Genomic DNA, 24,859 nt, shown 5'->3' with positions numbered 1-24,859 from the left:
CCTGATGTTGGGAAAGATGGAGGGCACAAGGAGAAGGGGACGACAGAGAACGAGATGGTTGGACAGTGTTCTCGAAGGTACCAGCATGACTTTGACCAAACTGCGGGAGGCAGTGGAAGACAGGAGTACCTGGTGTGCTCTGGTCCATGGGATCATGAAGAGTCAGTCATGACTAAACGACTAAACAACAAACAACAAATACAGTGGTACCTCACGTTAAGTACTTAATTCGTTCCGGAGGTCTGTACTTAACCTGAAACTGTTCTTAACCTGAAGCACCACTTTAGCTAATGGTGCCTCCTGCTGCCGCCGCGCCGCCGGAGCACAATTTCTGTTCTCAACCTGAAGAACTATTTCTGGGTTAGCCGAGTCTGTAACCTGAAGCATATGTAACCTGAAGCGTATGTAACCCGAGGTACCACTGTAGCTTGTTTAAAACTAGCCTTCTCAGTAGTGGTGCCTGCCTTCCCATCAGATGTCAAACAGATAAGTAACTACAGTATTCAACCTTTAGAAAACATCTGAAGGCAGGGAAGGTTTTTTTATGTTTAATGTTTTAATATGTGTTGGAAGTTGTCCAGAATGGCTGGGGCAACCCAGACAGATGGATGGGGTACAAATAATAAAATTATTAATATTTATTATTAAGAAAACTTAAAACCATTGTTTATGAAGCTGGGTGGTTTTCAACAAACCACTGTTTACAATTAAGAAGAGTGTATGGTTCAGATCCAGCACTGAACTCTGTTTAATCAAATCAGAAGTGAAAACTCGCCATCTTATCCTTGTGGCCATGCAGCAGGAGGAGAGTGCAAGTGTGGGGAGAACACATCGGCCCAGGGGGAAACTGGGCTTGTTTTCATCACAATAAAAACACACTATGTCTGGATGTGGTGACTGGTCCAAGGTCACCCATGAGCTTCACTGCAGAGATGTACCGTATTTTTCACTCTATAAGACACACTTTTTCCCTCCTAAAAAGTAAGGGGAAATGTTTGTGCGTCTTATGGAGCAAATGCAGGCTGCGCAGCTGTTGCTGAAGCCAGAACAGCAAGAGGGATCGTTGCGCAGCGATCCTTCTTGCTGTTTTGGCTTCTATATTTTTTTTCCTTGTCTTCCTCCTCCCAAAACTAGCTGCATCTTATGGTCGGGTGCATCTTATAGACTGAAAAATACGGTAAATTGAATCTGGAGCACTCTCACCACTACAACACATTATCACCAACAATCCTGCAAGGGAGCCTTATATTGTAGCTCTATAACACAACTGATGTTTCTTTCTGTTCCATTCATTTCTTTGCTTCCCTTTCTGCAAGGAATTTAAGTCATTAGTGTGATCTGTTTGAATTATGTATATTAGCTCAGTGGCAGGGTGCCTATACTGGCCTGGGCAGTAGAGAAACAGTTTGTTCGTTTTTTAAAGCCAGAGGTTTATTATTTATCATGCCCATTCAGCTCTTCACTCAGTACAGCCTACCATACACAGCCATGACGTTGCTGAGCTGAGTCATTCTCTTGACTGGAATTTCCAGCTTCCCAAAGGCCTGTATCAGAGCTTTCCAAACTTTTCATGTTAGTGACACACTTTTTAGACATGCATCATTTTGCAACACAGCACAGTAATTCAGTTTTACTAGCAAACCAGAGGTTAAACTAACCCCTTTCCAGCCCTGGCAAGGAGCGTTCATGCAACACACCTACACATTGCAGCCGACACACTAACGCAGGGGTGTCAAACTCAAATTCATCGGGGGGCCGCATCAGCAGTTTGGTCGCCCTCAAAGGGCCGGTTGTTCAGGAAGCCGTTGGATCTGTCACATCACAGGATGGCATGCGCTCAATATAAAAACAAGTGGAGGTTTCCTGAATGCATGTAAAGTGGAGGTTTCCTGTGTAGAACGGCCGGCGCTGCTAGAGGGCAGACGTTCTCTGGCTTGTAGGCTGCCGCGCATGCACTGAAGAGGCGGATTTCTTGTGTCAAAAAAAAAAGTGAGAATAAAAGGTGAAGGCTGGCGGCCGGCGGCGGCTACACGGGCCACATGACGAGGTCTGGCGGGCCGGATTCGGCCCGCGGGCCTTGTGTTTGACACCCGTGCACTAACGTGTCATGACACGCAGTTTGGAAAGCTCTGGTTTATACGCTCAAACCTCTACAGGCAATGAATACCAGCAATTTTATATCCCAGAGTCCGGCTGCTAGACAAAACTTCTCTCTCAGATGCAGGCTGGCTGTGCTCCTCACAACTCTCCTAGCGGAAACCGTGCAACTGGCTCTCAGCAAGCAAGAGGCAAATGAGGCCCAAGTATGGCTGTAGGCAGGGTTTATTTTAGGCGGGGCTGCAGAACCGAGTTATCAGTGATGCAATTGGTTAGTTATTATTATTTATTTATTTATTTGCTTTAAAGGGGGCACCTGCCCTCCCCGTAGGCCCATCTGTTTTCATCTGGTGTCAGTGGGGTTTGTTATGCGGGCCTCAAAAACAGGCAGTGTTCCAGCTCTCTCTGGGCCTGTGAGAGAGCCTGTATTTTTAGCTTCATTAACTAGGAAATCCGAAATTTTGGGTCCCGTCCAAACAAGTGCCAAAGTTTTGTAGTTGTTTTGCCAGGAGTTGTAATGGGGACCCTGCATTTAGTAATGAGTAATTGATACATCCTACGAAACTGTGGCACTGGTTTCGGAGGGGATCCAAAATTTCAGGGTTTGTAGTTACTGAAACTCATTTTCCTAAAACATTTGGGAACTTTTTTGTTTCTGTTGGTTTAGAATTCAAGAGACAATAGTTTCCCCTCCTAATGTTCTGTTAAAATTAGCATGGCAAAGCTACAGTTTTGTCACCACTAAATATGTAGTGCAATTGTGAATCACCATTTGTACACTTTCACGTTTTGTATAGCAATGCACAATACTTCTTAGGTTAGACTGTTTCAGAAGTATTTTTCTCCATTTATTTGTGTGTGTGTGTGTGTGTGTGTGTAGAACGAACGAATTTACAAAAGTAGGGCACACTTCACGGCTCTGCAAAAGCTCATGCCGCTAGTCCTCTTGAAAGCCTAAGGTTGAGATGCTCCCATTAAACACGGGGCGGGAGGGAAGCGCGCACTTCTGAAACCTCCAGCTGCAGCTTTTTTCTCTGACGGTGCGCTTGTCAAGCGTTATTCTGGCGCAGGCGCCGCCCGCCTGCCTGCTTCACTTTCGAGAGCTATTTTGGGCGATTCCCAGGGCGGAAGTGAGAAAACTCTGGAGGAATCCGCCTTTAGCATAGATGCGCGAGTGTGTTGCTCACACACCCACACATACACAACATGTAGCAGTAAAGGCAGGAATTATTATCCCGGCTAATTTTTAAAAAGTCTTACTTTTTTATGATTGCTCAGAAATACATGACCCTGTAGATCCAAAGGGACTTTACTCCCAGGCGGGTGGGTGCAGGATCAAACCCGGGGCGCGCTGATTCAGTTAATCATTTACTACCCGCGCTTCACCCTAAGGTCTCAACACAGGGCAGCTACCAACATTAAAACACGTTATTTAAAACAGTGCAAAACAATTCGCAATCACAAAAAACAAGGCGGGTCCTAGAAATGTGTCGGGGGGGGTTGTGTATCTTCGGATGAAGGGCGGCATCCAAATTTATGGCATCATCTGCAGCTAAAGAGCCGCGTCTTTAGCTTGGACGGCTGCAGAAAACAAGGCTTCTGCAGTAGATTGGGCTTTCTGTCGTAACCTGCAAACGTTGTATGAGTTTTTAAAAAATTATTATTATTGGCCAAGGATCTCCACTCCCCTCTGCCTCCAGGGGGACTACCCTGCTGGGTGGTTGTTGTGAGCCGCGCAGTCGCAGCCCCTTGGCGCTGCGCCACGTGGAAATCCGCGCAGAGACAGTTCGCACGTGCAAGTTGCGCCCGGATCTGTCTTTGCCTTGAAGTTTTCGTATCTGCAGCCCGAAGGGATGACGGGCAGTGCCGCTGAGAGGGCAGTTTTCGCCCCTTTAAAGCATCTCCCGCTTCCTCCCCCCCTTCCCGGAAAAAGGCCCGTGATCGCTTTCTTCCAGCGCGCACTCTTAGAGGGAGAATTCCCCGCTCCCATGATGGGTTTTATCATTTCCTGCTACGCCTCGCCCCACCCTGCCCGGGGGGGGGGGACTCGCCCGGGAACCCGGAGGCTCCCGCTGCCCGCCCCCAGTGGCGCCTCTAGCCTTTTCTTTTCTCCGCCTTTGGATTCCCGCCAAGCGCCTCGCCCCCCAGTGCGCATGCCGGACGGGGTGGAAAGGCGCATGCGCCGTCCCACCGACAAGGAAACGTTTGGCCAAGCGAGAGGAGGTAGGCCGCGCCCGAAGCCGGGGGCTCGCCTCGATGTCTTCGCCGGAGGAGGCGCCGGTTGCGCCGGCCGCGGAGGGCGAGCTGCCCCCGGAGTGGGAGACGGACGAAGAGCGCATGGCTTTCCTGTTCTCGGCCTTCAAGCAGAGCCGGGAGGTCAACGCCACCGAGTGGGACAGCAAGATGCTCTTCTGGAGCGAGCTGGTGCTGAAGTGGGGGCGGCGCCGCGGAGGCGTCCGGACCTGCCTGCGGGAGCTGCAGCAGGCCTTCGAGCGGCGGGGCAGCGTCCCTCTGGGCCTGGGCACCGTCCTGCGAGAGCTGCTCAGGTACCGCCCGGCGGCGGCGGCGGGGGGGGCTCCTCTCTCTCTCTCTCTCTCCTCTCCCCCCCCCCGCTTAGCCTCCTTCCAGTCTGCAGCTGTGCCTCTGAGCGCGTGCAGAGGGAAGCTCTTGCCCTGCTGGGCGAGGACGAAGAAAGGAGGGGGCAAGGGAACACTTGTTGTTGTTGTTTGTTTACACCCTGACTCAAGGCGGTTGGCAGATAAAAACAACAGCTAAAGAACATGGGGGAAATCCCACAATCATTAAATAACATGATTAAAAATATCAATAGCTATAGCTCTCTATGTATCTATCTAAGCTCTTAAAATATACAGATGAGTACAATAAAAACAGCACAGCACCAGCTGTTTCATTAAAAGCAGTCAGTTTCCAAAAGCTTGTTGGAACAAGAAAAGCTTCACCTGCTGGCAAAAGGACCATAATATGTGATCTAGTAACCTATTAGTTCAGTTCTATTTAAACATCCATCAAGGCATGACTGCATATTGATGTCAACCAAAATATTTATGTTGACAGCTAGCAACTCCGTTCAGCTCAACTTTGTGTCAAATAAAATAAAAAAAATTCCTTCCAGTAGCACCTTGGAGACCAACTAAGCTTGTTACTGGTATGAGCTTTCTTGTGCATGCACACTTCTTTGTTTTGTTTTGACTACAGCAGACCAACACGGCTACCTACCTGTAACTAGATCTGTGTCAAATGATACTGATATTCACTTCTCTCTTGCTTTTTTGTTCTTCTGTAAGGTACTTAGGGAGTCCTTTGCCTAAAGAATGTGGTTAATAAATAAAATTAACTCTGCTGTTGTGAATAAAATTAGCAAAGATTTCTGGCCATATAAGAATTTTACTGGTCTTTAACATCATTATCTTCTTCTTATTATTACTGGTCTTTAACATTCTTGTTTTCCTGCCACTGGTACTCTTCCGGAGGCTGATGTGCTTATCTTGTATGTATTTGAGTGACCTTTGCATAAAAATTTCCCCAGGTAGGGAATGCACATAACATGTTGGCTAAACAAGTGAAAGGAGAGGTTGTGGATAACTCAGCTCTGCCCCCCCTACAGGGTCCCCAGTAACACCCTCCAACTATTTTAAGGGCAACTATAAGGCTTTAAGGTGGCACAACATTTACTTACTTACTTACCCATTCTTTTAGGGCCAGCCATTGCAAAACATTTTATAATATATATATTTTTAAGAAAACAAAGTAATTAACAAACATAACAAAACTCGGCATATTTAGGGAGCTATAATATCCTGGTCCCAAACTGTTCTGAGCTTTGTTTACATCTGGCACCAGAAGTCACCTGTGTGATACCTTCCATATATTGCGGGGCTACCACAATTTTTTCTCAGGTTTTAGATAGTCAGTAGGGAGCCTCTGGCTCATGGGCTCACCAGGGCTCCCCATTTGGCCCACTAGGCTATTCTGGCTAAGCCACGCACACCAGCCCAGTGGCGCTAGCGAAATTCTGTGAGTAGTGTGTTGGGAGGCTGGTTGAACATGCTTGCAGGGAGCTTTGTGCTGTGCTTTGAAGGTCTTATGAGGAACGGTTGAAGGAGCTGGGTATGTTTAGCTTGGAAAAAGGTGTCTGAGAGGAGGTAAGATAGCCATCTTCAAATATCGGGCTCAAACCAATGGCTTCAAGACAAGAAAGGAGATTCCGACTAAATATCAGGAAGAACTTCTGACAGTATGAGCTGTTTGACAGTGGAATGGACTCCCTAAGGAGGTTGTGGAATCTCCTTCCTTGGAGGTTTTCAAGCAGAGCTTGGATGGCCATCTGCCATGGATGCTTTAGCTGTGCTTCCTGCATTGCAGGGGGTTGGACTAGATGACCCTTGGGGTCCCTTCCAATTCTACAATTCTGTAATTTTACGAAGCCCTGACAATCAGCTGTTTGTCAGGGCTTCAAAGCATTGCACCTCCGCTGTCAGAGTTGTCTGTGGGGGTGGGGAAGGGGAGATAACATTCCAACATGCCAGCCAGATCCAGTTCCCCACCCTGTCCTGGAGAGTGATCTGTCTTAGCATGTTTATTTTACAAGCTGAAAACTTGGACTCCCGTGTTTGCCTAACGTTTGGAGTTGGCATCTATTAATTGTTTCTAATGAACTTATGAAATGGAAAATTTTCTGTGGGGAAAATAAAGCGCTGGAAAATATTCTGTTCCGCATTACTTCTTTTCAGCCATTTCCAATAATAACGTGATGAAACAAACTCTGCATTGAGATTGCTTTTAGTATACTAACCTGCTCTGTCAAAAAAAGTTCTGCTGTTATTTTAAAGTTCAACCTTATTTTACAGGACTAAACTTAAATCCCCATGCACTCACTTTCCTCATCATCTTTCTTTGCGGGTGCAATGTGGGCATGCCCAGTATTCTCTTGTGACACTGATATTTTGTCCCCTATTGCTTCCTGCATTTGTTCCCACTTGTTCTTACATTTTGATAATTCAAAGGTAAATTACAAATATCAGGAAGTAAAGTAAGATACTCATGTTAATATTGCATACATTATTTGTATACATAAATTGTTTTAAATAATTTACTCAATAAATAATAATTGACTATAGGTTGATAGGTGTAATATCTCAACCTTCTTCGATGTGAAAGAATAAAATGCATAGTCTGTTAAAAGTTAAAGTTTCACTGTGTTTTCTATGTCTCCCATTGATAAGAAAGGGTTTCTGTTCCTCCATTTCATTATTCTAATAAAATGTAAACAAGTTCCATTGTTCCAACTGTTAAATACCTGATATTAGTTTTTCCAGCCCCCACAGCAACACAGTTTCAGTATATTTAGCACTTTTCCAATGGCATATGTACTACAGACCTATACTTAACTCCGAAGTCCCTATAGTATGGGGTGAGTCTTTTAAAAGAGGCCCCATGGAACATGTGTACTCTGTATCCACGGGGCCTCTTTTAAAGGACTCACCCCGTACCAACCTTTTACAGTGGTAGTCTCACTTTTTAAAGACCTGGAGCCCACCTTTAATCCAAACATGTACTTGGAGACCCATTCCTTATTATTATTACGATATATTTGCATAGTGATACTGCTGCTGTTGCCCATCTTGAAGACTACTGCTTTACAGTATCCTCTGCATTTATCATACCCATACTTCTTCAGTACAAGACAGCAGTAGCATGGCATTCACAGAAGGCTGATTTTTGTCAATTTAGATAAGTATTCCCTTTGGCTTTGCTGAAACTTACAGCGTTTATATATTGCTCTTCCTTCAGACGTGGCAAGTTGCAGAGGGAATCTGACTTCATGACCAGCGTAGACAGCAGCTGGATCTCCTGGGGCGTCGGGGTCTTTATTCTGAAGCCACTGAAGTGGACCCTGTCTAGTGTATTAGGTGACAGCAAAGTGCCAGAGGAGGAGGAAATTCTGATCTATGTGGAGTTACTTCAGGTAGGCTTTCTGATGCTTGGCGATCACATATCATGAGGATGTTGGGGAGAGCTGATGGTTTCTGTTATGCAATGATAAAAAATATTGTTGAGTGTTTGGGAAACACTTGAAGAGACCTGTAGCTGAAGAGACCTGTACAGTGGTACCTCGGGTTAAGTACTTAATTCGTTCCGGAGGTCTGTTCTTAACCTGAAACTGTTCTTAACCTGAAGCACCACTTTAGCTAATGGGGCCTCCCGCTGCTGCCGTGCTGCCGGAGCACAATTTCTGTTCTCATCCTGAAGCAAAGTTCTTAAACCGAGGTAATATTTCTGGGTTAGCGGAGTCTGTAACCTGAAGCGTATGTAACCCAAGGTACCACTGTAGTTGTTTTGATATACAGTGTTACCTTGGTTTTCGAGCATCTTGAAAGCCAAATGTTTCAGAACCTGAACACCGAAAACCCGGAAGTAATTGCTTCCGTTTCTGAACGCACCTTAGAAGTTGAACAGCTTCTGCTGTGTTTTTTCCTTTTTTCTCCATTGAGTTTGCAGACTGCCCTTTGCGCTTCAGTTGTCAAACGTTTCGAAGGTTGAACGGTCTTCTGGAATGAATTATGTTCAACAACCAAGGTACCACTGTATGTTCAGGAAATCACTCAGAGGATCTCTCATGCAGACATACCCAACAGTTCATAGAGCTGTTGTGGATTACCAGGAACAAGGATAGTTAATGAATGTGTACTGCAAATTCTCCTCACGCTTTTTCAGAGCTCTACCATACTTGCAAGGGATTTCCATCTTTATACCTTAATGTATTTCTTGTTTAGTTTTAAGTTCAGATATCTGCTCCCTGTGGTGCAACTTGAACCATGTAAATATAGTTTGGAGTGGCGCTTTCCATAATTCCAGGATGTCTTCAGTCAAGTGTAATTTACAGTAACCCAGCCAATCACTACGGCTTTAACTCTGCACTGCGCTGCACTAAGAACAGCATATATCTTTCCCATTCAGTATCATCTTGCTTAAATATTCAAGTAACTAATTTTTGAAAGAAGCCTATTTTCTCACCCATGTAGGTTAAGAATAGAATAGAATTATTGAATAGAATTATTGCATTGCAATTTGTGATCATATTCTGACTAGGAATCAGTAGGAATCCTTCAGAAAGGGAAGGAAGAGCTGTAGGCCAGCTCACTTCCATAAACATGTTCCATTATATATTTGAGGAAGCAGAGAAATCTGCACCAGATTAGCAGTTCTCCTTCTCACCCTGCGACCCTCAAGTGTTATTGTACAGTGGTGCCTCGCAAGACGAAATTAATTCGTTCCGCAAGTTTTTTCTTCTTGCGAGTTTTTTGTCTTGCGAAGCACGGTTTCCCATAGGAATGCATTGAAAATCAATCAATGCGTTCCTATGGAAACCGCCTTCAGACCAGGTCCGGGGACAGTCTGTCCCCCGACCTCTTCTGAAGGCTGGGGGGGGGACAAGGGCTTTTCTTCCCACCGCCAGCCTTCAGAAGGCTGTTCTGAAGGCTGGCGGTGGGAAGAAAAGCCCTTCTCCCCACCTCCCACCCCGCAAGCTCCGGGGACAGGAGGGCTTTCCTCCCGACTGCCAGAATTTTAAAAGCCCCCAGGACAGCGGAGAAGTCTCCGCTGTCCCGGGGGCTTTTAAAATGCTGGCGGGCGGCAGCGCAGCGTTCGCTGCCGCCCGCCAGCAGTTTCAGATCGCCCCGGGACAGCAGAGAAGTCTCTGCTGTCCCGGGGGCTTTTAAAATGCTGGCGGGCGGCAGCGCAGCATCCGCCGCTGCCCGCCAGCATTTTCAGATCGCCCTGGGACAGCGGAGAAGTCTCCGCTGTCCCGGGAGCTTTTAAAATGCTGGCGGGCGGCAGCGCAGCGTTCGCCGCCGCCTGCCAGCATTTTCAGATCGCCCGGGGGCTTTTAAATTGCTGGCGGGCGGCAGCGCAGCGTTCGTCGCTGCAAGCCAGCATTTTCAGATCGCCCCGGGACAGCGGAGAAGTCTCCGCTGTCCCGGGGGCTTTTAAAATGCTGGCGGGCGGCAGCGCAGCGTTCGCCGCCGCCCGCCAGCGTTTTCAGATCGCCCGGGGACAGCGGAGAAGTCTCCACTGTCCCGGGGGCTTTTAAAATGCTGGCGGGCGGCAGCGCAGCGTTCGCTGCCGCCCGCCAGCAGTTTCAGATCGCCCCGGGGCAGCGGAGAAATCTCCGCTGTCCCGGGGGCTTTTAAAATGCTGGCGGGCGGCAGCGAAACGCGCTGCGCTTCTCCGCTATCCCGGGAAGGCAGGCGGGGGGGAGCAAAGACTTTTGCCCCCCCGCAGGCCTTCAGAAGAGGTCCAGGACCTTTTCTGAAGGCCGGCGGAGATTTCCCTATGGGTTTTCTTCTTGCGAAGCAAGCCCACAGGGAAATTCGTTTTGCAAAGCACCTCCAAAACGGAAAACTCTTTCGTCTTGCGAGTTTTTCGTTTTGCGAGGCGTTCATCTTGCGAGGCACCACTGTATCTCTGCTTTAATATTTAAAAGTTTCTCCTTTGCTCTTCACACCCAGAAACCTTAAAGATGAAGGTAACCTTAGGGAGTAGCAGAGTGAAGATTAATACTATTTTTAAAAAGCATTTTTATATTGTTCTGCTACTGAAAAAACTCCCCCAGGTTGTTGTTTTTTGAGATCAGTAGTAAACAAGATAGTCCCTGTTCTCAGGCTTTCAACCTAAAAGACATGATACAGTAGGGGAAAGGGACGAAGATGTAAAACAGGTGAACCCAGCCACTCTTTTTATAATCAAAAGGCTCTTATAATTGCCAGTTTGAATGGAAACAGGGAGCCAAAGTGAGCTGGCCGCTTAGCAGAGTGGCCTTGCTTCTGGTCTTCCCATAGTTGTTCTTTAACTGCATACCTTAATTAGACATGTGTGCTGACTTATACTGACTGTTTATTTGCTGCAAGCTAGAGACCAGAAAGAGGTGGGCTACTGATTATCTAATGATACACAAATCTAGTCTGTAGCTGAACAGTAAAAACCACTTATCTAAACTGTGGTGTGCTCTGTACTGTATTGTGAATGAGGTTTGAATGTCATCTGTAGCAATGCCTTGCCATTTCTGAGTCAGGTTAGGATATTAAGCAATTCTGGTTTAGTTTGTGCATGGTACCCACAACAGAGGCAAGGAATAAGGAGTTCAGTGCAAATGGTTATTTTCTTTAGGAAAAGGCAGAAGAAGTGTATCATCTCTACCAGAATTCCACACTTTCTTCACACCCTGTGGTTGGCCTGTCAGAGCTGCGTTCCCTGTGCACTAGCATTTGTTCAGACGAAAGGACATTCTGTCTGGTGCTGCTGCAGCTGCAGAAGGAAAAAAGGGTCACGGTGTTGGAGCAGAATGGCAATAAGGTAGGGTTTTCATATTTTGAAGAGCAAGAAAGAGGACAAATTTGCCGACTTCTACTTTTAACTATGGATCGCTAGGATGAAACTCATTTTACACACCCATGAAAAAGAAGACATGTCCTGGAAAAAGAGGATATATGGCAACCCTAATAAAGAGTTAAAATGTGAGTTGCATTTCTGGGAGTTGTGCCGTCTCTAAATGGAAGTAAGTTGGGCCAAATAAAGCCAGTCTTCCATTTGCCTTGTGCTCACTCATTCAGCAAAAGGTTTCCCCCTCTAAAATGAAAACCCAAAGTGGCAATGAAGATATCTGCAGCATTTAAGTGAGATAAGGCAGCATTAAGCTGAATTTGTCATTTCATAATTAAAAAGGGAAACATGGGCTTCTGGGCAGGAGAAGGGGTGGTCATATCCTCATCTATACAGTGGTGCCCCGCAAGACGAATGCCTCGCAAGACGGAAAACTCGCTAGACGAAAGAGTTTTCCGTTTTGGAGGTGCTTCGCAAAACGAATCTCCTATGGGCTTGCTTTGCAAGACGAAAATGTCTTGCGAGTTCCTGCGGTTTTTTTTTTTACTTTTCCCCCTCTTTTGCAAAGCCGCTAATAGCGCTAATCCGCTAATCCGCCAATGGGCTTGCTTCGCAAGACGAAAAAACCGCTAGACGAAGAGACTGGCAGAAGGGATTCTTTTCGTCTTGCGAGGCACCACTGTAATAGACTGTCATCCCACCTCCAAATAATCCTGAGGTTGTGGGAATTTGAACTTTTTTGGCTGTGACATATGGAGTGAACATAATAGTTGAAAAGGCTTGGTGAGCTCTGGATTGCAGAAATGCTGTGGAGGTCTTCTATTTTCTTCTAATTGTACTTCAGGCAATATCTTGTATTGCCCTGAAAGATAGCTGATTGAGGAGGGATGGTGGGGTCTGCTGTATAGACTTTAAAATGTGGTTCATAATTTTACAGAACTTGGTTAATGCAAGATATTCAGTGTTTCACAAATGAAGATAGAGACATGCTTATAACAGCGTTGGTGCAAAAATCATTGACTCCCCAAATCTATGTTGCTGAAATGTCTTCTCTGATGGCTGTATTCATCACTTACTCTTCAGTAGACTTCCCTCTTTAGATACCAAGAGGATGTATGTTCTTTTGGTTAAATATAGGCTAGAAAAAACACATGGGTAGGCAAACTAAGGCCTGGGGGCTGGATCCGGCCCAATCGCCCGTGGACGGTCTGGGAATCAGCATGTTTTTACATGAGTAGAATGTGTCCTTTTATTTAAAATGCATCTCAGGTTATTTGTGGGGCATAGGAATTTGTTAATTTTTTTTCCTTTCAAAATATAGTCCAGCCCCCACAAGGTCTGAGGGACAGTGGACCGGCCTCCTGCTGAAAAAGTTTGCTGACCCATGTCCTACAATTTGATAGCAACATATTCAAATAGGGTGTGTGTGGAATGACAGCTTGAGCACTACATCATGCCTTAATGGTCATGCCTGTGCTTTTACATATTTGCATTAGAGATGAGATGCATCCACCTCACAGCTCAAATTTTAATTTCTGTCAACCAGGGGAAAAGATGTTGAAACCTGAAGAAGTCCAGCAACTCTAATAAAGTATCTCTAAAATACAAAAATAGGGACGTCTCCCAGGGAAATAAGAGACAATTGGACCTTAAGATGATGGGATGAGATCTTATGTCATAATGGAATTCTCTTTCAGATAATGAAATTTGCTCGAGGTCTTCATACCAAAGTATCTCCAGTGAATGATGTTGACATTGGGGTTTATCAGCTCATGCAAAGTGAACAGCTGCTGTCTCAGAAAGTGGAGTCCCTGGCACAAGAAGCAGAGAGGTAATATGGGTGTGTGTCCTTTACATCCTTAAAGCTGTCAGTTATGTCACAACTCATGCATTGCTGAGTTGTGGTCCTTCAGGCAAGGGGCATCTTTTAATCAATTTTTATTAAAAGTTTTCCACATAAAATACAATAAAAGCCAAACTAATCTAGAGAAAAGAGATAAGAAAAAAAGAAGAATAAGAATATAAAGAAGAAGAAAGAGAAGGAAAAAAAGAGAAAGTGAATACAAAACCCTGTATCAGAATTATATCTTAACCCTTTATCCACACACAGAAGAGTGAACCATCCCAGCTCTCACCTGCGTGCTTCCCCTTCTTTCTCCAGCCTCTCTACCCTGCTCTTCACACAGGGCCCCCCATCTTCCGCCCACCACCTTCCTGTGTGTTTCTTCATTAATCCAAAATAGGGAATGTCAAAAAGCAAAGCATAAATGTAGATAGAATTAACCAAAGAAAAACAAGAATTGGAGATCATAAAAAAGAAAAGAAAAAGAAGGGCAATTGTGTATATGACAGATATTCAAAGTATGCACTCCAGGATAACAATCTAACTGTATTATACAGCTGTTTCTCAATCTTCTAGGTGTTGTTTTCTCAATCTTCCATCCTGTTCATCTCAAATTCACCTTTTCCTACTCAAAAGTCAAAAAGTAGCTCTTCAATTATTATAATTACCGTATTTTTCGCCCTATAGGACGCACTTTTCCCCCTCCAAAAATGAAGGGGAAATGTGTGTGCGTCCTATGGGGCGAATGCCGGCTCAGCGTGCCCAGGCTTCGAGCTTTGCGCAGCTCTCCGCAAGCGGTAGGAGCCCGGCGCTGGGCTCCCACGGCTTGCGGAGGGTTGCCTGTTCTGGGGGCTAGGGTCGGGGGAAGCTCGGGCTTCCCCAGCCCCGCGCCTGGGGGGGAAATAATTTTTTTTTACTTTATTTCCCCCCCAAAAAAACTGGGTGCGTCCTATGGGCCAGTGCGTCCTATAGGGCAAAAAATACGGTAAGTGTCTTAAATAGTGCTCCAATCCAATATGATGAATTTCTCCCCGATGGTTCTGAGAAATCTAAAAAGCGTAATAGTCCATATTTATTTGCTTGTTGTGTCTTCATTACTTTGTGCAGTCGTACCTCTAGATGCGAACGGGATCCGTTCCGGAGCCCCATTCACATCTAGAAGCAAACGTAACCTGTGTCTGCGCGTGCGCGGGTCACGTTTTGCCACTTCTGCGCATGCGCATGACGTCATTTTGAGCGTCTGCACATGCGCAAGCGGCAAAACCCGGAAGTAACGCGCTCCGTTACTTCTGGGTTGCCGCAGAGTGCAACTCGAACGCGCTGATCCCGAAGCACATTCAACCCGAGGTGTGACTGTACTCAGTTCCATATATTTCAGTCCCATTTCCTGTTGACCATGCTTATTCTTAACTTAAAGGAAAAAGGGAAAATCCTTCTACTTTTTTCATTTTTCATCGAAACCAATTGTCAAGAGCTTTATTCACTTCAATTTGTGTACATGGCCCTTTCTCTCTCAGTTCCATCTTTGCCATCTTTGGTTCTCTCTTAATGTCCATATTCATAAATCCATTCATTTCTTCCGGCATCACAACAACATCTTTCAATTCATCATCTGCTGTTATCCATTTTGCCTTTACCTTCTCATATTCCATCAGAAGAGGATCCATCTCTTTTTCCACAGGTCCTGTGTGTTCTTTAGTCTGATGCATCTCTGATCCAATCTCTTTGAATGTTCAATGCATCTCAACTCTTATTTTTGTCAGCTGTTCACCCAGCAGCCGCTGCATGACACCAACAATAGATGAGGCATTTAGCGTTGCCTTTGCCATATTGGGTTCTATTCATCTCCCCTTTTGGCAGTCTCTGCATCCAGGAACTTGTGCATGTTCAGGCAAGGGGCATCTTCACTGCTGAACTACAGTTAAGGCATTTGGTAAATCATGACCTTGTTTTTATAAAGCTTTATAAAAGGGTACAAAAAATATGAGCGGAACAGATCTACAAATGATACTGAGATGTACCACATGTGTGGGGCTACAATCTCCCATCAGTCTAAGAATGACCACCTAATATGTAATAAATAAGAAACTGAGCTGCTTACACTTTGCTTTTGTAGATATAAAGAGGAGGCCCGGAGTGCATGTAGAGCTGGGAAAAAGCAGCTGGTAAGTCCTGTGTTTTCTTAACTAGGCAACCAACTGTTGTGTGGGATGTGTACGTCCAAAGCCAACCTGCTTCAAAGGTCATGTGTTTTTGTGAGTTTAGCACATGGGTAGGCAAACTAAGGCCTGGGGGCCAGATCCAACCCAATTGCCTTCTAAATCTGGCCTGCGGACAGTCTGGGAATCAGCGTGCTTTACACACTGGCCCCCTGCTTAAAAACTTTGCTGACCCCTGGTTTAGCACTTGTCAAGCCTCTTGTTGAGGTCAAAGGGCATCTTACTGCAGCACAAGAACCTTTTCATGGGCATACATTAGCTCATTTTGTAGTATGAGGTCTAATGTGTCTTCTGTCAAGGTACTGCTTCGTTTATAAAATTGTTGTGCTTTCTTGGGTGTTCAGAGCACAGTCTCTTCTTTCTTTAGCTAATAGAACTATTACTTTACCTGTTGAATATTTTTGGTGACAAGAATAATTGTTACCATTCAATGATAGTGTTGAAATAAACAAAACCCTCTTCCTTTTTTTTGCTTTGAGAAACAATGCTGCCTTACTTGTACCACTTAGGCACTTCAGAAGAAACATACACACAAAGTAAATTGTACCAAGAAGGTACTTTTCCCTGCATCTATAGCAGAAGCTGACAGTTTCAGGACTTTTCTCTGTAACTTGCTAAATGCTGTGCATTTCACTCTCCAGCACTGAAATGCACATTTACCTTAAAAAAACACAGCAACAGGGGCAATTACTTCTCCCTCTCTCCCAGCAGCAAGCAGACGAATGCAGTTTCAAGGACATTCATTCACTTAGCTGGATAAGCTTTGAGGGGAAGACAACCGCTGTGCATGTCCTCCTGCACTGAGATGACTGTTTTAAATAGGGAGTTATTTCAGGCTGCTCTTGATGGCTCATCAAAACTGTGCCTTTATGTTCTTAGGCACTTAGGTCTTTGAAATCAAAACGAAGAACAGAAAGACGTATTGCAGAACTTCACTCCAAGCTGGACGTAGTACAAGGCATCCTGGACCGGATCTACGCCTCTCAGACAGATCAGATGGTATTCCTTTACTGATGTGTCGCCATTGACTCCGCTTTGCTCTGTTTAATTCTTCTGTCTAAGATTTCTGCTTGAAGATCTGCTTTATGTTGGAAATACACATTCTTTCCACTGCAGTGTTGACTGATTTGTCAGTCTGGGGCTTGTTCACACACTTCTTACCTCTTGCAGCTATAATGGAGGTAGCCAATGTGGTACTACTGTCGAGGTATTACAGTCCAAGTCAGCATGACAGATAGTCAGGCCTGATGGGAACTGTACTCTAGCAGCATCTAGAAGGCATCACATGGTCTTTCCTGTACTCAAATATTTCTTCCTTTCTATCTCTCTGCTTCTCTTCCTGACACAGAGCATGCATTGGCTTTGGCACATCTATGGCCGGTTGATCCCCATTTGCCTGTTGTTGTGTGTCACTGCTGTTAGCAAGATGCCTCAGTAGACATGTGTTTCATTCTAGAAGCTTTATAAATTATAAACTTTAGACATTGGCAGTAGTACTTCTTGGCAGATTTACCCAGTAACTTAAACTCACATAGTATTTACTTTATAGGGTACGCTATGTATTGATGTACATACATATCATCAGTGAGGAATTGCTCAGTAATGATAAACATTTTCTTGATCTGGGAGAATTAGCTGATTAATTCTAACCAAGCAGAAGCATGCAAAGCGTAAAAGGAAAAGGAATTGTGTTTATAAAGCACAGCTTGGAAGGCATGCTAACCTGCTCTCTCACTGGGCTCACTTTGCATACTAAGCCTCAGTCTAGGCCTAATCAGGCCTATGGCAGGGAGGACCAGTGAGTGGCTTCTGAAATACGGACACATGTGAAGATAGGAAAAAGGAGCAGATGTGGAGACCACAATTTGTAGTGAAAGTACCTGTGGAAGACAGGATAGGGAGCAAGCTTGGTGGAGAATCCTGAAGAAGAAAGAACTGGGTGCACTGAAACTCCTGAGTCTTTCAGAAAAACGTTGAAGAAAGCAAGTAAGAGGTCCTGAAAATGGCTCCTCTGCAAAAGTTCACTGTCCCAAGCATATGGCTTGCAAAATATTTCAGTTGAGATTACAACCTTAACTCCCTCATCTACTTTTCCCTCAGGCCTCAAGCGGCCTCCTGACAAAGTAAATCCAACTGAAGCCATTTTTAAAATCATATAGGCAATATTGAGGTGGAATGCCTGCCAGAATCAGTATTATTTATTATTTATTTAGAGCATTTATATCCTGTTCTTCAGCCCAAAAGGCTCCCTGAGCAGCTAACATGAAATTAAAACAAGACACTCCCTAACCACAGACTTACTTACTTACAAATAAATAAATAAATAGGCTATTTAAAAAGGTGAAGAACTGCAACAGATTACTGAAAATACTTGTAAAATAACAGGCTGTTCTCTTTCCTCCCAATAAGGTATTTAATGCTTACCAGGCTGGAGTTGGAGCTCTGAAGTTATCCATGAAAGATGTCACCGTGGAAAAGGCAGAGAACCTGGTGGATCAGATTCAAGAGGTACGATAAAGAGGAAAAACAAATAATCTCCGGCAGGAAGAATAGCATAGAATGTTGTTTGCATAGCCAACAACAAATAATCTCTATGCAAGTGTTGGTTAAATGAGAATCACATTCATGCTGCAGGTTGCTTCTTAGCTTTCTGTTAAGTGTTTTTTTTTCCATATCTGCCTTTGCTTAACCCCTCTTAGCAGGCTTTATTTCAGATGCCAGGGTGGTGTAGTGGTTAGAGCAGGGGCCAATGATCTCCCTCCAGTCCTCTGTCTGGCCCTTCAGACTCTCCTCGATCTACACCCCTCACTGGCTCTGCTGCACATTGTCCTGCAGTTATTTTGGAATCTGTCCTTGTACTGCAATAATGGAGAGATGTAAGTGTAGAACCCTCTGAACTGTTTGTGACTAGACTGTAGTCATTGGAAGGTTGCCCATGAGGGGATGCATCCCTCAGGCTTGAAAAATGTTCCCTAGCCCTGAACTAGAGTGTGGTAGTCAGCTAGGGAGATCCAAATACTTGCTCACCCATGAAGCTTGCTGAATCGCTGTGGACAAATCACTATGGTCTAGCTTAGCCTGCCTTGCAGGATCATTGTGGGATTAAAATGAAGGATTTGATGTGTGCCAACTGAGCTCCTTGGAAGGTGGATTAAAAGTTTAATAAATGGCAGTATCTGCTGCTTTTTTTCAGCTTTGTGACACCCAGGATGAAGTAGCGCAAACCTTAGCAGGAGTTGGAATCAATGGCTTAGGTGAGTCCAAACTCTTAAGCCACCAAACCCTTGTTGTTAGGTTTTATACCTTACAACCTCATATTCAGACATTTGAACAGAATCTTCCTCAAATGGTGGTGCTGGTCAGCATGATGGGAATTGTAGTCCAAAATATCTGGAGGACAGTGGCCTAGCATGGGTTGCCAGTGCCCTAGGCAAGGCAAGTATTGCGCCCCCTAACCTGTGAGAATAAGCAATCCTACATCGCAGTTTGGGGAGCCCCACCATGCGAGAGTCTGTCCCTACTCTGCACTTGAGGGATATGGGGCATCTAGCACCAACTGCTGACATCACAGGTTATGGTGAGCACAGAGTAACCCTTCAGATTGGAGAAGCACTCCAGTGGTGCAAACCCTTCCCTTGTCGGCATGCACTCTGCACAAGCGCTGTGGCTCCTTCCTTTTCGTACACCCGAGGAGAGCCCCACACTTGGAGAAAAGGTGGTGGTGACGGTGGATTTGGTTCCAAAGAGCGGCACGTGGCAGCGGAGTGCCGGGCCACCAGGGCTGTCCTTGAGTGGGCTGGGCAGCACTATCCCCCCTGGAGTGGGCTGAAGCGAGTGGGAGTGTCTCTGCCAAGGCTCAGGAAGCTGGCAGCAGGCAGGACAGAGGTGCTGGCTGCCACTTGACCATCAAAGCGTCTTCATGTAGCACTGCTGCTGTTGCCAAGCAGAGCCATGGAGCAGCAGCAGGACATGCATCCATGCCTCCTCAGGCTGGGGTGCCGCCACCACCCCGAGTCTTGCTGCTCGCCTCCCCCAACAAGGTGCTCGCACCCAGCCTGGTGCTGCCTGACCGTGAGTTGAGGTGACCCACTTGTAGCTTGTGCTGGTGCAGCAGACCTGGGCTTGAATGGGAGAAAAAAGTGAACGAAAATTCCAAGGGTCCAGTGCATAGTGGTGGCGAGGATCAGTTTTGTGAGCAGAAAGAAAACTTCGAGAAAGGAGCTGAGCCGCCACAGTAGCAGAGGCTTGGAGGTGGGGAAGCATCCCTTACCCAACTTGCCACCCACCACATACTTGCTTGAGGAGACCTAGTTGGGACAGGCTGACATAGTGCCCCTTGTGGTCTGTAAAAGGCATGAGTGAGGTGGGTCCCATTTCCAACTGTAATATGTTGCCACTATTTGACAATTTTTTTGTTAGGAAAAACAACAAGAGCACATTCTCAGTAGGGCTGAGCAGAATAAGAGAACCTTCTTCAAGCTCTTGCCCTTCTTACAGATCTTAAGAAGGTTATAGTACATCTTACAGCTATGTGTCCTGGAGCTAATCTCTCTTGTTGAGCATGTCTTCTAATCCTATGTGCAGTTAGTAGGGAAGAGGCACTGTTGAGCTCTGTGGGACTTCATTCTGAGTAAATTCACCAGCAGCCCAAGCTGTATTTCACACTGGAATGTATTTGTTCTCCAGTATCAGAAGCTGATGCCGAGGAACTGGAAAAGGAGCTGGACACTCTTCTCCTGGACTCCTCAAAAGATCTTCTGGACCTGCCTTCCGTTCCACAGAAGCCACTGTTTCCTACGTCCGTAGTGCTTCCTAGCATCTCAGATGCTGAGCTTGAAGCAGAGTTGGAAAAGCTCACTCATTCAGTTGGAGGTATGTTTCTGTTATGTTGTTTTCCAGAGTCTAATGTTGCCTCTTAAAGACCCAGTTTACTATAGCTAATTGACTACCATGAATGTGCTACTTGGCTTCTTAATTAATGCATTAATTCCATGCATTAATGCATGGAAGAAAGACGCCACAATTTCTTGCTTTGCATTATGTCCAAACTGGAGGTTGTGGTTGGTTTTGCTAACAAACCACAATCTGTAGCCATGATTTATTCTTGGCTTACTGAAAGTGATTTGTTTGAGCAAAACAAACCACAGTCCCTGGTTTGGACATGATGCACAACCAGGGATTGTCGTTTGCTTTCCCTTCAGCCTAGTGGGGAAAAGCAAAGGTGGCACAGTCAGCATGTTTGTGGTAAACTACAGTGGTACCTCAGGTTACATACACTTCAGGTTACATACGCTTCAGGTTACAGACTCCGCTAACCCAGAAATAATGCTTCGGGTTAAGAACTTTGCTTCAGGATGAGAACAGAAATCGTGCTCCGGCGGCGCGGCAGCAGCGGGAGGCCCCATTAGCTAAAGTGATGCTTCAGGTTAAGAACAGTTTCAGGTTAAGAACAGACCTCCGGAACGAATTAAGTACTTAACCCGAGGTACCACTGTATTGTGACATGCAAATGAGGCCAAAACATGTAGAGATCCCATTAGCAGGTTCCCTGCAGGGTTATGCTCTCTTTCTTCCCAAGTGTGTTACTCTGGGCTTCTTAGCTAAGTTGATTGCATGCCAGTACAGAATTCTTTTTCTAGAGGATAATTAAAAGGACCTGAATCTTGTTCAGTTCCACGCCTCTCTCTAGCTGCCCTGGCAGTGTCCCTCCAACTCCTATAGCTCCTTGTGCTACACAGTCATCTCATTTACCCTCTGAGAATAAAAATGGCTGCTTCTCTGTTGCCCTTTTTAGGATTTAAATCTGAGCTTGGTTGCAAAGGTGCATGAAGGCTGGTAGGCCAGGCATTCCCTGGCCACAGGTGGGAGGCCTACCCAAAGACTTGGGTGTGCAGTAGACGTGGCCTATTGCCATAGATCCATAGGGGCAGACCTTCCTGCTTTCTAGCTTTGAAAATCTCTTATATCCAACTAAGGAGCAAGAGCTGTTTAGCAGGGGATATGCACATACTTTGTTATTTATGTAATTGTCAGTGGAAATGGTGCTTTACAAAATAATAAAAAAGACAGGCCTCTTCCCCACAAGCTTAACAATGTAAATTTTAATTGAGTGTAGGCATGTTGTTATGCATACTTAAATTTGCTTCTACCGCAGTTGCAAGTGTGTTTGACCGTCTTCCTTTTTGCATCATTTACAGGATTGGCACTAAAGACTGACTCAAAGGCCTCTGAGCCCAAAGGAGCTCTGGAACTGCATCTCTAATGACTCAATACCACCTTCGTGCTATGATGATGTCTTAAATTTTGGTGATCGTAACTACAAAAGTAACTTGTGGAATGTGGGCTTATGTCCCCTCCTTGCTAGATGGCACTTTTGTAAGAGACAGGATGTACCTGCCATGACAATCCATCATCTTTCAAACAGATCCCAACTGCTGTTGCTGTTGTCTTTTCAGTGCCAAACTACAGTGTCTCCGGTTGACATGTTCACCTGTGTTGCCAGTCATGGTTGCCCTTCCCTGGCAAGTTGACACTCCTGCTGAGATTTTAACTTGTCACACGACACTCTGAAGGCCCTCTTTCCACTACGTGAAACTGAACCTAGTTGTGCCAGCTTTGGGGAGAATCAGAAATGCAATAGGATCACAGCATTCCTGGCATCCAGCTGTTCTGTGTGTCTGTGCAAAACACTTGCTGCACATGAGAAAGATACTGACTCTGGTAGCTCTCGCTGGGCAACAGGCACACACACACACATGTTGATGGTCTTTCTGTTCTTCCTTATCTGTGTTTGCACGATGTGGACAACATAGATGTGTGACAGTTTTATTGTAGGAGACTTTTTGTTGCTGTTTCCACAAGGGGGTAGTATCTGCAAGCACAAAATGCCACGTAACCCTTTTTCAACAATAGTAGTGTAGCCTTAAATGGGACCTGCAAAGGATTCTAAAATATAGGGGTTTAGGGCTTTTTGTTGCTGCTTGACGATTATAATCTTTTGATGTTTAAGAAAGTACTTTTCAGTTTATCTGTAGGAAGAGCAAGTAACATTTATCTTCTGCTTTGGTGGAATGCTCCCTTTAATACTTCTGAGAGATTTAGGGTGAGCTTTTTAGCCAGAAATTTACAGATGATGGCTTCATATCTTCTGGGAGGCTATTCAATCATTTATGTTGGAAGACCTTTAAAAATGGCAGAGCTTTGGATTGATATCTCTGCATCTGATGTATTTCTTGGGGAGAGTTGCTGTTTCCTTTTAACACAAAAAATGTTGATGGAATGCAGGATGGAAAAGCTAGTGGGCAAGTGCCAGTTAGCCTATTGAGATGACTTTTATTCATCTGGGGGGAAATGCAGTTCTTGCCCTCTGCAGAACACCTTTTACAAAGTAAATTATATTCTGAGTAGAGCCATTGAAGTGAATTAACCAGAGTTAGTCATGTCCTTTAACTTCACTGGGTTTACTCTCTGTATGTAGGACTAGCATTGGATGCAGTGCTGTGAGACAGGCCTGCGCTTTTTCTGGATGGAAGTTGTTTTCTAGCCACATTAACTGCAAAAGGAAAAAGTGGCACTTTGCTTGTGTGTCAGTGCACTGCATGAAGCACACAGGTGGTGGGAACCATTTATATAATGAGAAACTGTGGGTCAGTAGTGGCTGTTGGTAAACTTGCAGCCTATTCCAAGACTGAGTGTACTCTCAAAAGCACAATGGTCTGGATGGTGTTTGCTGCTGAGTGAGCTGTGATTCAGGAAAAGTGAAGCAAAATGTTTTTTTCAAGGAAGAGATCTGCCTAAATTGGAGGTGGGAGAAGCAGCTGGCCTTGTCTCCTCAGTGTGCTGTGCTAGAATCAATACTTTGCTGATTCCCTGCAAGACACTTTTTCTGAAGGCAGATGGCAAATGGGAGTTGCATTGAATAATTTTAACGCCATAATCATTTGTTAGAAAAACGGTTAAGAGAGGGAGGAAAGGTAATCAATCTTTAAAAGAACCAATGATGTAATAAAGGGGAGGAAAGTCTTCAGTTCCTCTCTATTGTTGTTTAACGTGCTTCACTTTGCATATTATTTTCCCTTCATGGTTTTGTTTATTTGAAGCAGACTGTCCATTTAGATATAAGGGCTTGGAGAACGCAGCCCTTTGAACAATCAGCATATTGGATTCCATGATGCATCTAAACCTTTTCTTGTCTCATAATGAGATCTTCTCTGTTGCCTCTAGCTGGAGTTGCTATTTACACTTTAATTTCATAAGGTGTGCTTTTTCCTTTGCTACTTTTGGACAGTGATCCTCATTACAGATGTAGCTTGATTTTTTTTCTACAAAACTAAAGGAAAAAATGGTGCCTCAAAATTGTGGAAATGCCAGCTATAGAAATGTTGAGTCTTGCTGTGAATCACAGAAATGTCTGGGTTTAGGTGTGCTGAAAAGAGTTAGAAAGCTGACAGCATTCCTGGTTTCTAGAGCTGAACTAAATGTGATGTGTGGTCCATAGTTCAGCATTACATAGCTTCTCTTTCACAGATAGCTGAAGTGGGAACCTCTGAACTGAAGTGGGGTCCTAGTGGGGGCGAGAGATTTTATTAACCCTTTGCTCCTGCTCTTGTTGATTGGAATTGTGTCTCCTCTCTTGCAACCTGCTGTTTGCAGTGGAAGGAAAGCATAAATTCCTTCCATTGCAAATAGTAAGCTTGGAGCAGGGGTGTGGGTGGGTGTGGGGGTGTAGTTTTTGATTGGGACGATTGGCAAGAGCAAAGGGTTAACCCCCACCCGTACCACAGTCTCAGTCCAGCTCCCCCCCCCCCTGCACTGGCCACTGTGAAATAAGAATGAGATTTGCAATGTCAAAAATATGTCAAAGGTCACATCTCATTTGCCTCTATGCCTGCCTTTTTAGTACTCTGTGGCAGCTTTACTCCTCCCCTGGAGCACTATCCCAGCCTAGTTTGGATAAATGGAAAATAATGGGTACCCAATCTTTTTAGCAATTTCATTAGGCTTGCTGCGAGGTTGACCTGCAATGCCAGTTTGGAACCAAGGAAGCCCAGTGAATTCTCATTGAAGCAATAAACCTCTGCAGACCCCCCTCATTCACCTGCATGGAAACCCTGGTTGCCTGTTGCTGCTGGGCTAGTGCGTAAACACACAAAGCTATCCTTTTGTGCACTGTCCTTAAAAACAAACCACAATCCTGTACCTTGGCAATCCAAATTCTACTTTCAGGTGGGGGGTTGAATTATGTGACCCAATTAAGCAAATTCACACAATTCTGCAGTCTCTGTGTTTGTGTAATAGTTAC

At 45.1% G+C, this 24,859-nt stretch overlaps 1 protein-coding gene across 1 annotated transcript; it reads left to right on the top strand.

Moving 5' to 3' along the window:
* The first annotated feature begins 4,246 nt into the window (after window positions 1-4,246).
* On the top strand, window positions 4,247-23,606 carry CHMP7 (charged multivesicular body protein 7). The gene is made up of 10 exons (XM_053366614.1): window positions 4,247-4,643; window positions 7,909-8,083; window positions 11,284-11,469; window positions 13,194-13,327; window positions 15,456-15,504; window positions 16,438-16,557; window positions 17,968-18,066; window positions 18,752-18,812; window positions 20,245-20,430; window positions 21,756-23,606. The coding sequence occupies exons 1-10, from the start codon at window positions 4,354-4,356 to the stop codon at window positions 21,818-21,820; spliced, it is 1,365 nt and encodes a 454-aa protein (XP_053222589.1). The 5' UTR covers window positions 4,247-4,353; the 3' UTR covers window positions 21,821-23,606.
* The last annotated feature ends 1,253 nt before the right edge of the window (window positions 23,607-24,859 follow it).

This window comes from Podarcis raffonei, chromosome 15 (genome assembly GCF_027172205.1).
Source record: "Podarcis raffonei isolate rPodRaf1 chromosome 15, rPodRaf1.pri, whole genome shotgun sequence".
Taxonomy (NCBI): Eukaryota; Metazoa; Chordata; class Lepidosauria; order Squamata; family Lacertidae; genus Podarcis; species Podarcis raffonei.
Note: the sequence above shows the minus strand (reverse complement) of the source record. Positions and strands in the feature narration are given on the sequence as shown.